Genomic DNA, 16,963 nt, shown 5'->3' on the forward strand with positions numbered 1-16,963 from the left:
TCGACATTATCCTAAGTTTGGGATCACAAAACGAACAGAAAATGCTGCTTTTTGCCGTTATTTTTTTTTCCCGAACACTTTTTGTTACAATAATGCAATCGGGTGTGATTCATAGATTTATCTATTTATTTCAACCAATCCCGTCCGTACTCTTCACTACCAAGTGTAACAACTTGAAGTTATATAATCTTGCTGCTTTGAATGTAGGCATTAAGTATGTACAGAATGTTTTGGTAAAACATGTTTGATTCAATTTAAGCTTAATCTGATATTTCCTGAATTGTTGTTGCTCAGGTTCTTACATACTATTTTGTTGGTTTATTTGTTGCTTTGTTGTTGTTGTTGTTGTTTTTTTGGTGTTCCCTGTACTTCAGAACCTCTTTTCTCACTTCTCAGTTTTTAGAGTGTGTGGTTTCTTTCCAATATAAGAATAAGATAGGAGAGTCCATTCGGATTGAGTTATACATCATTCTAAAGCTCAAAGTTCTTTTAGAGTCTACTCTTAACTAGAATCCATGTCTGGCGACTTACATGTATGTTAGTTTTGTGATACATGCTCACACATTATGTCACAAATAACAGACGTCATTTGATAGCAACCGTTGTTAACATACATTAAAATAATTTAATTTTTCTTGTAAAATTTAAAGTGCGTGACTTGTTTGATGTGTTACGTACCTGACTGGTCATTGTTCTTCTTTGAAGTGTTGGCACTAGGATCCTGATAGGTCTTGTGTTAAGTATACAGTGATATTTTGAACTCTCAGGAAACGTCAGAATTCACCTTTAATCATTTATCTTTAGTTTTTAACAGAGAAATATTGATATCTCCTTAAGAGGGGGGGGGGGAAGATTTACAATCATACTCTTTAGTTATAGATCTGTATGCCATGTTATGGCGAAATCATGGCTACGTAACATTCTTATAAGAAAGAAAGTGCCACACCACTTTGCGTTTGTTTGTTTGTTTGTTTTTTTTTTATTACCAGGTCCTCATTGACAATTACACCCAGCCATTCTACATTACCATGGAAGGTGTACGAGGGACTAGCTACACAGGTGACATCGCCATAGATGACATCGTGCTTTCTGAGGGATCCTGCGTACAAGGTATATTATTTATATTCCACATACCAAGAATCTCGCTATATGATTGGTCAAGAGCTCATTAAAGGTAGTTTTACCCATCACCACGTCTGAGAAGAAAAGTTCGTTACACTCATTATTGTGATAGTCCCTTTTATTTCACTGATCTTTTGAGTCCTCACAGCCCTAACGCATGATCAATTGATTTTTGAATACACACCAAATAACCATGCGTTACACTGCGGACTACACCTTTGACCTAGGTCAAGTGATAGTCCGAGTGTTACTCACTTTCATTTCGGTGCAATGGTGCACGATAATTAGGTTTACAAATTTGTTGTATTCGTTAGCTACGTCTAATGTTGACTCGAATTTCACCATGCGTGTAGGTCCTATGTAGTGTAGTTGCCTTGTTGGACTTTGGTGCTTCAAAATGTTCAACGTTTTTAGCAACAACATGATTGATGAGTGAACGTATCCTAAGCCCTAAAGATACCTATAGCAAGCTCTAAAGATATCTATACCTACACTGTCCCTCGAACAGGATATAAAATGGAGGTCCCGTGTATGAGAGAGTAACAACTCATGCACGTAAAAGATCCCGCTTCATTCATTCATCGCAAAGAGCAGGGTGTTTAACCGGTGAAGTGGTCCCGCCTCACATCCAACTGGACTTCATGGAAGACCAGCTTCTGGGTGAGGCGAGGATTTAGCTTTGAACGGTTTGCGAGATATTGGGAAACAACTAAATGAGATGTCAAAGAACATGCAATTCTAAGCGATATCAAACGTTTATTTGTTGACAATCGGTTTTGGAATTGCTGAGGTATCCAAAAACAAGGTGAAACAAAAAGATCGTAATAAAAGGTGTGGCCTGTAGTCTTTTATTATTATCACTTTTTTGTTGATATCTCAGCTATTTGAAAACCAATTTTTATCAAATAAGTGTTCAATCCTTCTTAAATGACATGCTCTTTCATATTTCATAAAATTATTTAGGTTTCTCATTATCTGCGCGTCGGAAAGATAGCTACATCCTGATCGCCTCAGAAATGTCAGTTTGTCCCATCACCTCTACCAGCGTTGATTATTAGCTGAATATGTGAATATATTTTTTTTGTGAACAATATTGTACAGTAGGCATATCAAATGCTGTCGTTTGATTGCACTCCCCAGATTGTAAGTTCAATTAAAGGTTGTGTACAGTTCTGGTCGAGGTGAGGATTTAGCTTTTAACATCTTGCGATATATTCAGAAACCAGTCTAAGAGATGTCAAGGAGCATGCAATTCTAAGGGGTATCAAAAGTTTATTTGATGGAAATCGGTTTTGAAGTGGCCGAGATATCCCAAAACAAGGTGAAACAAAAAGATCCTAATAAAGTTGTGGCCTGTAGTCTTTTATTATCGTATTATCTTCATTATCGAAAGTTTTAGAAAAAATAATATACACCAGAATTACCAAATTTTTAAATGTGCACAAAATATTCACAAATTCCCAGTTTGGTTTCCGAGAAAAACATAGTACCATTCATGCAGTTCTTCATTTTATTGATAAAGTCGTTAATGCAACTGACAATCATTCTCATTTATTTAGTATATTCTTGGACTTCTCCAAGGCAAGGCCTTCGATACAATTAATCACAACATTTTACTCCACAAGTTATCGCACTACGGAATACGTGGGAAGGCCTTGGAGTGGTTCAAGACTTATTTAGCTGACAGAAAACAGTTTGTTTCCATTAAAGATAACAATTCAGTTATAAGAGATATAAAGTGTGGTGTTCCACAGGGAAGTCTTTTAGGGCCGCTGCTATTAATAATATATATCAATGATTTTTCGTCTGTTTCAGAGGTACTTTCCTTTATACACTATGCTGATGACACCAGTGTTTTTCTTGCCCATAACGATATCGATGTTCTTGTTCAACAAGTTAATACAGAATTGAAAAAAGTGACCAACTGGGTCAGAGCTAACAAGTTGTCATTGAATGTTCAAAAAACAAAATATATGCTTTTCAGCAATACTGTTGATTCTTTGAATTCAGAAATAGTTCTGGATGATTGTAATTTAGAAAGTGTGTCATTTTTCAAATTTCTTGGTATTTTTGTAGATAATAAACTTTCTTGGAAAATACATATTGATCATATTTGCAAAATCATTTCTTGTAATATAGGTGTTATGAACAGACTAAAATTTTATATTCCTGAAAAGACATTACTTGTGTTATACTCCTCTTTGATACTCCCTTACCTTCATTATGGAATTTTAGCTTGGGGCAATACACATCAGACGCTGCTGAATAGAGTGTTATTACTGCAAAAGAAAGCCCTCCGTATCATTTCCAATTCTCCCACTCGTTCACATACAAATGTATTGTTTAACTGTAATAAGCTACTAAAAATTAACGAATTATTTTTATACAACTTAGGCCAATTTATGTATATGTATGATAACAGTTTACTGCCACCTATCTTTGGTTCTATGTTCCAAAAAAATAAATCATTCCATAATTACCCCACCTGACGCTCTAATGAGTTTCATTTACCACTTCTTCGAACGATTCTAGCAAAGAATACACTTATTTACACTGGACCTAATTATTGGAATTCCCTGAACCACGATATAATATCTGCTCCCTCTATATACTCCTTTAAAAGGAGATTGAAGTTTTTTCTTTTGCAATCCTATAATGACGACCCCCTGAATCAGATTAATTCATAGGCTTATTTTGTTACCCGTCCGCAAAATCTTTATTGCCGTTCTTTTTATCATTGTTACTTTTGCCTTAGCTTTGATTGTGATAAGATCTTTTTTAACTTATACCTCGCAGTTGAAGGGTTTGTTGTATATTCTTCTTTTCTTCTTCTTCTCTTTCTTCCTCAAACCTCCGAGGATCGTTGTCTCTGTTGCATACTCCTGTCTATTTTGTTACCTCTTCGTCGCGCTGTAGTCTTGTTTCCTGTCGTGTCGTCAAGTCAGTTTTCTTCCCTATAAGTAGTCTTGTTGCTGTCCCAGTCTTGTCTCATGCTCATTATTTTGTTTGTTATTGTTTTGTGTGTAACTGTTTGTCCGTCTGTCTCTTAGTGGGCTGCTAAACTTTTTATGCCAAACTTTTCTTGCTGCTTTGTTGCTATATTTAGTCAAATTTTGCATCGAGTTTTTAAGAGGGGCCCACACTCCACAAGCATTGTCTTTTTAGTGGGTCCCTTCGTTTTTTCACACAGTGCGTACTGACAATTCTTTCATTTTCGTTACCTCTGCAACAATTGCAATGTATTGATACTGTTAGTTTTTCCCATTATTGTTGTTTTCTTTGTACGAATTTACATGCATTGTTACTGTCACTCAAGAAAGTGAGATTTATGTTTGTATAACTTTATTGTGGAAAAACGAATAAATTCGAACTTGAACTTGAAAAATTATTATCACTTTTTTGAATATCTCAGCCATTTGAAAACCAATTTTCATCAAATAAACTCTGAATCCTTCTTAAAATTACATGCTCTTTCATACTTCATAAGAGGTTTCTCATTATGTCACTTACATGTAGGAATGTAAAAAACATGAATCCCCACCTCAACCAGTACTGTACAGCCCCTTTAAGCTTTCTTATTCATGGGACTTTTTTTTTATTTGCAGGTACACCAAATCAATAAAAAAAAGAGAGGGGATAATGCATATGCTACCAATACACATAATTTCTCTTTTTCCGACTAAATCATTAAAACACAATGTAGTCTTGTCAAAACCTTTTCAGTTTTCTTCGGAAACATTAAAAACAATTATTTTTTCTTTCTTTCTTTCTTTTTTCATTGACCACAGACATCCAGGATCTATTCTCTTTAAATAATTGAATAATTTCTCAGATTTTGAGTAATGTTAGAAAGTAAAAGTACATATTGAGGATTTGTTTTTTGTCCTCGTCTCTTTTCAAATAGCATTGACTGATTCGGTTACCACAGTGGACGGAAGTACTGGAATATCAACTACACCCCCGCTTAATGGTAAGATATATTGCATCATGATCAGCATGGAAAGATTATAAATATATGACACTCACTTTGAAATCACTTGAACGTCCGTGCCAACTGGACGCCATCTAGTTACCTGCAATTAGGAAGCCTAGAAAACTTTAAAGAAATTAAACATCTTTGTCGCTATGTTTTGTTGTCTTCAAAAACCATTTTTCGGTTTTATCAAGTATGTAAGTCGTATAAGTAAAGCTAGCAATTATGTGTGTCGAGAGGAAGTTCTTTACAGTGCATGAAGGCAAGTAAAAAAAAAAATCTGATAAATCCTGGTTTTTACAATATCCTTCACGTCTATAGCAAATTCATTATCTTGAAAAGAAAGGAAATCACCTAGCAGGAATTTATCACATTTGAGGCTAAACCGAAGGTGGCTCACGAACGTGATTTTTGTGTACACAGAACGGCTATAAAAGCCCGGCATGGTTCAGGTTTAAAAACATTTCACAGTGAGTGCAACCAAATAGCTGTAAAGCTAAATGCAGAAATTCTGATAGCCCACAAGGATAATAGTGAAATAGACACACGCACTGTCACTCACATAATTATACAAGTGTCATTCTCGCTGATATGTTTTGATGTCTCCAACATAAAGTGATCTCCGCTGCTGTTATAGATTAATGTATTTCGTTTCTGAAAACAGAGAAAAAAAAACTAAAGATTTTTCAGTGATGCATGATATTTGTAGCAAGAAAGTCATTATTTGGTTAAAGCTTGGTATTTTGTTGTGGTTTTCTTTCTTTCATCCTACTTCAAGGATCGAATTGCAATTATCCATATTCATTTAGACTAGAATTATGTTTATCGTAGATTTCCATCAGGAATATGTATTATGCTAGTATTCGTTTTCAGATGAAGGGAGACAGGTCTTTTCAAAACTACTACGGCACGACATGGACTTATACCTTGGTACTTCTTTTCAGAAACAGTGACGTTTTGTATTTTTTTTTCTCCCTTGTGGCCACAAATATCATGACGATAGCTTCATGCCAAGGGCATTGTTGTGATGTGGATTACAGCTTGAATTGCTACTCAGGTGGCTGTTGGTGCGACGAGATTTGTACAAGCATAGGGGACTGCTGTCCTGACTATAACGACATATGTGTGAATGAAGTTACCACAGTGTATGAAGGTAGGACCAGTTAATTTTTTTTCAAGGTCTTTACAATTATGAACACAATTATATCCACTTATATATCTTCTTTGACGCCAAACAAATCATCGAGTTTAGAATAATTGCACAAGAGACTAAGGGAAAACCAACTAGGTATTCTTATCGAACGAATGTTTTATTACTGCAACGTGTTGAAATAAGCTTTTACAAAATGTTGATTCATATATAGCTCGTTTTCATTCTATTGTCCTAAAACTGTCTGTTGTTAATTGTTTATATTTAATTGCATTCTTACAAAACCGATATCTCTTATCTATTAAGCTGTGCAAGAGTAAAGTGATTCAGTATTTTTTTTTACAAGCAAATGGTGTGAAAAATGTTTAATGTCATCGTCTATTCTCACATAGAACTAACTCAATGGATTGCCACAATCGACAGTGATAATGAAGCAACAATACCACCAATCGACGGTAAGATTTGATTTGATCAAAGCAAAAGATAATTGAGCGCGCTTTCCGTTGTAATTCAATTAACATAAGTACCAAACGGCACAATGTATCCTTGATACGTTTATCAGAAAACCTAGAATGGTAAATAAATTGAAGACTTCATCTGTGTCACGTATGCGCTGGCAATCAACACGTAATTGTCTTTTATAAGATGTCCATTCAAAATGTCATAATCATGTGACTTTGAAAATGAGTATTTCAGCTTATTTCTAAAAGAAAAAGACAAGGATATCACGAGGGTGTTTATTAATAGATTACATTAAGATAGCAATGCATGTTTGAGGACATTAACTTTTCCCTCTTTGTTGTGTTCTATTAAGACAAAGGTATGTTACTTCTGAAGTGAGCAAAGAGAAGAATTCTAGTGTACACAATAATAGGAGGAAAGGTATGTTTTTGTTTATGGTTGGAAAAAAAGTGTTCAGTACCTATCAATGCAAAATCAAAAGGCAAGTTTCAGATTTCATGTTTCTTTTTGTTAATCTCGAAGAAAATTGTTCATTGAAAAAAAAACCAGCAATACACCAAATGAATCAACATTTGAAATAATTGGATCGTAGGTTTAAACTCTTCTTGATGGAAAATACATAGGCAAATGTTCGACCGAGGAAAATAGTTCGGGTCCAATACCTGACTTGATTTTAGGTCAACCCTGACTTGTAGGAGAGAAAGACGACACCGACGGGTGTGTGAAATGCTACCATACAACTACAAATGTTGTATCACCCCTAAATGTAATATCAACGCTAAATGTAATATCGACCCTAAATGTAATACGCCTTAACCCTAAATGTAATAACAACCCTAAATGTAATACATTTTACGCTAAATGTAATAATCGAGTCAACCCTAAATGTAATACATTTTAACCCTAAATGTAATAACCGGAGACAACCCTAAATGTAATATCGACCCTAAATGTAATACATCTTAACCCTAAAAATAATATCGACCCTAAATGTAATACACCTCAACCCTAAATGTAATACACCTCAACCCTAAATGTAATAACAACCCAAAATGTAATACATTTCAACCCTAAATGTAATATCGACCCTAAATGTAATACATCTTAACGCTAAATGTAATACCGACCCTAAATGTAATACATTTTAACGCTAAATGTAATAACAATCCTAAATGCAATTCATGTCAACCCTATCAATTATATATTCAACGCTTAAAGGGACATTCCAGACGATTTTCATAATTTCACATCATGTAATACATAAATCAACAACTCCATGTATAGATTTGTGGAATTTGTTGTTGTTATTGAGCAGAAAAACAATATTTTGAAAAACCTTAAACAAATTACACTGAACAAGGATGATGACATAGGAGGTTCACATATTTCAGAAATGTAGCAGTGTAATTCCATTACAATACCGCTTGCTTGCGAGTTCACCTGTGTATAATTTATGCATGCCTTCTTCTTTTGTTCTGCTTCCTTGAGCCCCAACTCATTCATTCTTATGGTGACTCTGCCATGTCATCATCCTTGTTCATTGCAATTTGTTCTAAATGTTGTAAATATTCTTATTCTTCATCCCAATTATCACAAATTCTGTAACTCTGTCCTCAGTATAACTAATTTATAGTTGTTCAAATGTAAAAATCTGAAAATCATCCGGTGGTCTCCTTTAATGTAATTACGACCTTAAATGTAATACACCTGCTTATAGAGAGCAGAGGGTAAGCAATATCGGGCAAAAGGTCAGGGGGTATACGAAGAAGATATGACACAACTTTCTCTGGCACTCTTGAAAGAACGACAGCAGTTGCTTAGACTTGTTTTTTGTTGTTTACCCAGGTAAAAATCACACAGTCTTATTACATCCATTGTTTGCTGCAAAGTTAATTAGGTCCATGTGACATAGTTCTTAAATCTATTACCTTTATCATACAATCACATAAACATTTTGTATTCCAATCTTTATTCAGTGTTCATTATTGCTTAGAGTTTTGTTGAAAAAGAGAAAAAAAAAATGGGCAAAAGTTAAGTCAGTTTACCTTACTCATACATTAACATATCATAGGAAAGTCAATATATAAATGCTGACTCAAAGATGATAAAAAGACATCTACATGTATTTCTTTTTACTTTACTGACATTTTTCAATTTATTTCGTGTACCCTCCCCACGACCAATTGTCCCAGTTTCTTGTCACTAAATATAGTAGTGATTACTAGTAGTGAACAATGTCATGAGGCTAATATTTCGGACAGTGCTGCCATGTCAATGTGTGACAGATATTTCGTCATTGAAACATTACATAGATAATGATGGTTAGTAAAAAAATTGCGAAATCTTTCTAAATCTTTTTAATTTCTAATTTTCTCAATCTACTCGCTCTATCATCCCTGTTCATCAGTAGGTATATGTTTTTTTTTCTTGCGCTATTATTCATTATCAAAATTTCCTTGCAAAGAATTTTTGCCCATTTGTTTTCATCAAAACTTTAAACAAACATGAATACTGAATGAAGATTGGAATACAAAATGTTTATGTGATTGTATGATAGAGGTATAGATTTAAAAAAAAAAAACCTATGTTGAATGTACCTAATTAACTTTGCAGCAAACAAAGGAATTAATAAGACTGTGTGATCTTTACCTGGGTAAACAACAAAAACAAATCTAAGCAACTATTGCTGCTCTTTCAAGAGTGCTGTAAAAAGTTGCGTCATATCCCCTTCATATACCCCCTGACCTGTTGCCCGATATTCTGCGTTGGTTACACTCTCTATAATGAGGTTTTTAAATGTAGGGTCGTAATATTACATTAAGCGTCAAGATGTGTCACATTTATAGGGTTGACATGAATTACATTTAGGATTGTTATTACATTTAGCGTTAAGATGTATTACATTTAGGGTTCTTATTACATTTAGCGTTAAGATGTATTACATTTAGGGTCGATATTACATTTAAGCGTTAAGATGTATTACATTTAGGGTCGATATTACATTAAGGGTTAACATGTATTACATTTAGGGTTGTCTCCGGTTATTACATTTAAGGTTGACATGTATTACATTTAGGGTTGACTCGATTATTACATTTAGGGTTAAAATGTATTACATTTAGGGTTATTATTACATTTAGGGTTAAGGTGTATTACATTTAGGGTTAAGGTGTATTACATTTAGGGTCGATATTACATTTAGCGTTGATATTACATTTAGGGGCGATACAAATGTTACTGTGATGCGTTTATGATTACAAAACTGATTTGTGAATTCAAGTTTGTTAAGTCGTTGGAGTATCCATGCCTTTGTTAATATGACAAGAGAAGTAGCACTTGGGGACTATTCTGACTTTCATTTGTGTAAAGGATACAGGATATCTAGCGAATGAGGTCAGATGAAATATTCTTCGTCGAGCCTTCTTTGATATCTTGAGAGACCGACTGTTTTGTTTAGCATGAAAGGTAATTAGATGTAATGTCTGACAGAGGAAATGGTTCGAGACATCTTAGCTGTTCTTGTCTTTTCTCATTAGAAGTAACTGATTTAAATCCTACAACAGACGGGTATCATCAACCAACAACATCACCGTTGAACGGTAAGATATGTCTGAGATCTCTTGCATGGTAACAATTTTGACAATTTCTGTTATTATCACCTTAACAAAAAATCCAACTACCCACTGTTTTGTAATATGCAGTAATTATGTTAGCCTGCAAAAAATGTAAGTAAAATTAGAAAGTGTATATTACTGATATGTTGTGTTGTCTTACAAATCCTTAATAATACTTTTCCTGTGAGTGTTTAATGTATCAATGTCACTTTATATGTCCAGATATATATGAAGAAAAAAAATACCAATATTGCACTACGTTACTATCTCCCATGGTCAGGCAACATTGACTGTGACTTTGAATACGGTACCTGTGGCTGGCAGCAGTCATATAATGATGACTTTGACTGGTCCGTAAGAGTGGAGGTACCCCCTCGTCAAGCACCGGACCAAGTGAGGACCATACAACCGGCTGTAAGCACTTGGAGTATCTACTGACTTTTTTGTAGTTACATTTTTTCTAATGTCCATTGCACTTTGGACAGAAGTGGCTGATCTGTTTGTTTGTTTGTTTGTTTGTTTTCTAAAAAAAAATAAAACGCTGTCTCATTTTTTTTTTGCATTTTCTGTTGCCTATATATTCCTTGCACTCGTAGAATAGTTTTACGTACATGAAAAAAAATAAACAAATACTATTTTTTTTTTATAATGAATAATATTCCAGGGCTCGGCATTGGCCCCGACCGACGCCAAAATCAACTCAAGATAGATTTCGGGCCGCCTAAAGCATAATGATGCACGATCCATATTGAAGTATCGTATGTTCCATAGCACCATCAAGTCACTGAATCTTGAAATCAGTATCATCTTTATTTTACGAATTGATAAGAAATCAAAATAACGGACTTCGGTTATAGGTCAGGATAAACTAATCTTCAGAATAAAGAGCCTTGTCTTATTTTGAATGTCAAAAATCCTTCGGGTAGTCGAACCATCGAAGTAATGATTTTTCGAAATATTGGACTGCATTCTCATATCTTGCTCTAACTATGTTCGTTTTAGTGTATTTATGTTGTGTTATAAACTTCCTTTGAATTGTAGTCGGATATTACATGTACATCGAAACATCTCCACGTTCTCATGGAGAAGACGCACGCCTAACGAGTCCAGCTCAGTATCGTTACGGGCCCCAATGTCTTATATTCTGGTATCATATGTACGGTAGCACGATTAATTCACTGAATGTCTACAAGTCAGCATCAACGACACCACGTTCAAATGACGTGTTATTCTCACTGACCGGAGCTAGCGGAAACGCGTGGTATGAAGCACAGGTGAGTTATGACAGGGATATTTATCAGGACGTTATACTAACGGTATTGTACTTTCACGGATAAAAGAAGATGTTTCATTCAGTTCCAATGCTGACACTATCGATGCAGCCCAGAAATAATAGTCTGTGTGAGAGAGAGAGAGAGAGAGAGAGAGAGAGAGAGAATGAAGTAGATATTAGCAAATGTGTCCGTGCATTGCAAAACCAACAAAAGGTCGTACACACTGATTTTAGTGTAAGGACTGCAAATAGGTGAAATGGGTCAACGCAGCCAATTTTAGTTTTTCATATTTTTTTGAAAGAGGAAATCTTTTTCTATAATATATCCAAAAGTTTGAGATTATAGAACGAACAGAAAATTGTGTATTTTGCCATTTTTTTTTCTAACACTTTCTTGGTGCAATAGTGCAATCAAATGTTCCTCGTAGATTCCTCACAAAGCATGTTTAATTTAATCAAAGCTTAATCTTATATTCCATTATTTTTGTCGCTCAAGTGGTTTTCATCCTATTTTATGTTTTGATTGTTTGTTTTTTCGCTTTTGGTGTTCCATTCATCGCACAGCTACCACAGGTTGGTTAAGTCTAAGCGCTTGAACAGACTCTGTACGTCAGAGCCTCTTTCTTTGTTCACAGTTTTCAGCGAGTGTGTGCTTTCTTTCCAATATTAGGATAAGCTGGGAGAGTCCATTTGAACTGAGTTATAAAGTTCAAGGTCTGTTCTTTTAGAATCTACACTTAACTAAAAACCCATGTCTGGCGACTTTTTGTTGGTGTTTTGATGCAGAGTCACATATTATGTCACAAATAACAGTCGTCTTTTGCTAGCAACCGCTGCTAACATACATTAAAACAATTCAATCTCTCTTATAAAGTATAAATGCGTCACTTGTTTGATAGTCTATGTGTTACAAACCTGACTGGTCATTCCTCTTCTTTAAATTTTTGGCAATGGAATCCTTATAGGTCATGTGTCAAGTATGTGGAGGTATGGGGAACTCCCGGAAAACGTCATAATTCACCTTTTAATCTTTTTTTTTTTCCAGAGAAATAATGTTAGCTCCTTATGAGGTGAAGATTTACAGAACAATGATACCCTTAGGTTATAAATGTGTGAGTGATGTCATGGAGAAATCATTGCTTGTTAAAAGAAAGAACGTGCAACATCACTTTGTGTTTGTTTGTTTGGTTTTTCATTACCAGGTGCCCATTGACAATTACACCCAGCCATTTTACATAACCTTGGAAGGTGTATGTGGGAGTGGCTACCAAGGCGACATTGCCATAGATGACATTGTGCTTTCTCAGGGATCCTGTCAACAAGGTATATCGTTTATCTTCCACATACCAAGAATCTTGCCAAGAGGATTAGTCAAGCGCTGATTAAGGGTAGTTTTTGCCAATCACATTGCCTGAGAAGAAAAATTCGCTACACTCGATATGGTGATAGTCCCTTCTGTTTCGCTAATCTCTTCAGTCCACACAATCCTAACGTGTAATCACTTATAGTTACTGTTTTGAGTATGCACGAGATAAAAGTGTGTAACACTGTGGACTATACCTTTGACCGAGGTCAAGTGATAGTCCGAGAGTAACGCACTTTTATTTCGTTGCCGCAGTGCGCGGTAAGTAGGTCTATGTATCGATTATTTGTTGTAATTGCCAGCTTCGTCTAATGTTGACTCGTGTAATGTACATGTACGTTACCGTGCGTGCTCGTAGCCTAGCTGCCTTGTTGGAGTTTTGCCTTGTTAGTGTTTCAGAATATTCAACGTTCTTACCAAGAACACGATTGTTCAGGGAACACAAAATAACCCTAAAGACACCCAGACCTACCTAGGATAGGTCTTGAATCTGTAGCTAGACCTAAACGTTAGATCTACAGTTTCCATGTTTTTTTTTTTGTTGTACTTAGTTTAACTGCATTGTAACCTCGTTAGCTGTGTTGTTCGTCCCCATTCTGTCCTGTTTCATATGTGTTTTTTTTTCTCTATAGACAGTTAAAATGGTTTCATTTATGGAATAAAAAGGGATATAGATGTGGAATGTAAGGCAAATTGTCAATTTTTGTTTTCGGGCAATGAGACAAAATAACTATCAAGTATCACTTCCTCGGCAATCAGAATGTGTACGCTATCTTTCCTCAGCTGCGCTTCGGAAAGATAGCTATTAGTACACACAGATCGCCTCGGAAGTGATAGTTTGTCCAATCACCTTTACTGCATACTAACCTTAACTATTTGCTTAATATGTACGAATTTTGGGAACTATTAAATATTGTACAGTAGGCATCAAATGCAGTCGTGTGATTGCATTTGTACTATCGCCAAGATTATTCCACAGATTGTAACATAAACAGTATATCTAAAAATTGTACATATACAAGCCTGTCGGGATGTCATAGATTAAAATTTACGTTTTTACATTGTACATGGTTGTTTTGACAATGGTAAATTGATCTGTGTAATCACACAGTCGTACTTCACAGTACGCTTCTATTAAGCGTATTCTACAAATCAATTTCGTTATAACAATGTCAAACCACACTCAAATTCAAGCTCATTCATTCCATGGTTTTATCTAAAATGATAAGAAATATTAAATTTCAGTTATATTTGATATGAACTGATTTATTGGTTCATGCGTTATCATTGTATATGCACAAAAATTACATGTATGTGTACACTGTTGCATATAATTATGCATAATCTTGCGAGGTAGAGATATGATAGAAGAAAGGAAAAAAGTTAAGGAGAGGTTTGTCTGCTTTCACTATAGGTTTACACAAAGTTAGATCATCTGGATCACTGCTCATTAAAGCATTTTGATATGAACTGATTTATTAGTTCATGCGTTATCATATATGTACAAAATAAATGTATTTGTAAACTGTTGCATATAATATGCATAAACTTGCGAGGTAGAGATATAGCAAAAAGGAAAAAAGTTAAGGAGAGGTTTTTCTGCTTTCACTATAGTTTTATCATGTTTATCATAGTAACATCATGTGGATCACTGCTCATCAAAGCATGAAAAAATACTTTCTCAACGATGTACAGGTTAACAGCTGTACATTGGTGGTTCGAATGTCGGTGCATGAGCACATGACAGAACATATTTTACAACAAAGCAGGCATAACATAACATTTCATTAAAGAATAACTAGTATGTCGTGTTGCGTCAGAAATGCTTTAACACTATTTGATTTTACTAAGGTTTTTGCTGTTGTAAATTATTTTATTTTATTTTGCTACAAAACTTATATGTATAATGATGTGCTAAAGGCCCTCCTCTCAAATCTGTAGGCAGTTGTTTCAAAGATCGTCAACAGTTAGCTGTAATTAATAGAATTGAAGCTTGTGCCACAATGATCGATTTTAGGCCCTCTTATTTTTTATGTATATCTATGAATGATTTTCTTTCTCAACCTAACATGCAGTTAAGATATAGTTTATTTGCAGATAAATAATCTGTCATCAGAACTTTTGTATTCTTCTACAATTTCCGTTATCATTACCTTCATATAAGTATCTAATTACTCACTGTTTTGTAAAATGCAGTAATTCTTTAAGCCCACATAAAGAAAGGAAAATATAAAAGTCGATATTGCTGGTATGTTTTGTTGTTATAGAAATTCGTAGACATACGTTTCCTGTAAGTTTTTGATGTATCAATTACTGTCACTTAAGATTACGTCCAGATAATTAAAAAAAATACCGTTATTGTTTTTCGTCAGAACTTTTTTATTCTTCTACTGAACACCAAGCCCTGCTAGGATTGTGTATTTCAGTAATGTCAGATAAAAGCAACTGGTTTGAGAAATCGTATTTGTTCCTGTCTCTGTTCAAGTAGCAGTAACTGATATGGCAACCACAGCGGACGCAACTAATGGACCAACTACACCCCCGCTTAACGGTAAGTTATGATGTGATCAGTTTGCAAAGAAAGCAAATAAACCATGAATATCTCCTTAGAATCACTTAAACGTAAACGTACGAACTAACTATACTACCTGGAAACATGAACGTATACAAACCAAATTAATAAGTACATGCAGTTACTTAGGAAGCCTAGAAAAGTAACGAGAAAGCAAATCATTGTCGCTGGTATGTTTTTCTGTCTTGAAAAACCGTAACCATGTTTTTTTTTTTTTTCTTTTCTTTAACAGTGTTGTATCAAATCTTTAAAGATCTTGATGCAAATATATGCGACAGGTGATATTTTGTCAGAATAGTTTTATCATACCTTGGAAAATATGGAAAGATATTGGCTGGTCATCATCAAAGCTGGTCATCAATTTGCCTATCACTTTTATTTTTTCTTTTTCATGCCTCCGCCATGGAGTGTCGGAGGCATTATGTTTCCAGGTTTTCCGTCCGTCTTTCCGTCAGGTCCGTATGTCCGTCTTCGGCCAGGCTGTCTGTTATCAATTTTTGTCGAGAGCTGCTTAACTAAACAAACTGTTATGGTATCCTAATGAAACTTAGCATGCACATATGTGTAAATGCGCGGCGTTGTGCTTAGATATCGACTTTTCGGTGCATATGCTCCAGTTCAAAGGGAGAAAGATCAATGTCAAATGCTCACAATCTTACTATTTTCCAGGTATCTCCACAATGTATTTTCTTGAAACTTAGTGTGGTATACATCTACTACACCCTAAATAATCTCTAGAGGTCAGGTGAATATGTTAAAATTTCACTTTTATCTCCATAATGAAATTATTCAAAGTATCTTCATGGAACTTGGTACATATGGATATAAAGATTGGCAGTGACTGTCTTGGGAATAAGGGGGTCAAAGGTCAAAGGTCAATTATCAAAGGTCAAGATCAACTCCTCAAAGTTTCACTATTTCCATCATATGTATGCAATGCCTGCAGGATTTTTATTGAAACTTAGTGTATACATGTACTGTATTATCTAATAAAGATTTACTGCGAAAGATTTTTGGCAAAAGGTCAAAGGTAACGCTTCACAGGTCAAATGAAAATGCTTAATTCCAGTTCTTCCTCCACATCTCCACGGCTCAAGGTATCATCATGAAGCTTATAGTACATATATTTATGCATGTACTGCCTGACAGTGTTCCTCTTGAGAATTTTAGGGTCATAGGATCAATGGTCATGTGCCAAATGTCACGTTAGATGCTAAACTTTACTATTGAAAACTGAAATTACGTTTTTTTTCCTTCCATACACTGAAATTACAGAATGTGCAAAGTTATACAGGGGTCAAAAGTCAAGTAAAAATCCTAAACCACTCAAATACTTGCACTCTTCGATAGTATAGCCATTAATCCAAGTAAACCTAGTTCGAGGAATGTGAACAATCAACACATTTGTGACTAATATGTCATGTTGATATGTAG

The 16,963-nt window shown here is 34.9% G+C and overlaps 1 protein-coding gene across 1 annotated transcript in view; it reads left to right on the plus strand.

Moving 5' to 3' along the window:
- The window catches only part of LOC139720500 (scavenger receptor cysteine-rich domain-containing protein DMBT1-like), a 125,783-nt gene extending 112,807 nt beyond the window's left edge, over positions 1–12,976 (plus strand). The window contains exons 39-41 of the mRNA XM_071631853.1: positions 990–1,110; positions 10,602–10,714; positions 12,797–12,976. Coding sequence (XP_071487954.1) covers positions 990–1,110; positions 10,602–10,714; positions 12,797–12,976 — 414 coding nt within the window. The remainder of the gene's footprint in view (positions 1–989; positions 1,111–10,601; positions 10,715–12,796) is intronic.
- Positions 12,977–16,963: the final 3,987 nt, after the last annotated feature.

Source organism: Diadema antillarum, unplaced genomic scaffold, assembly GCF_040938485.1.
Source record: "Diadema antillarum isolate AM-2024a unplaced genomic scaffold, OU_Dant_1.0 scf00000128, whole genome shotgun sequence".
NCBI classification, from domain to species: domain Eukaryota; kingdom Metazoa; phylum Echinodermata; class Echinoidea; order Diadematoida; family Diadematidae; genus Diadema; species Diadema antillarum.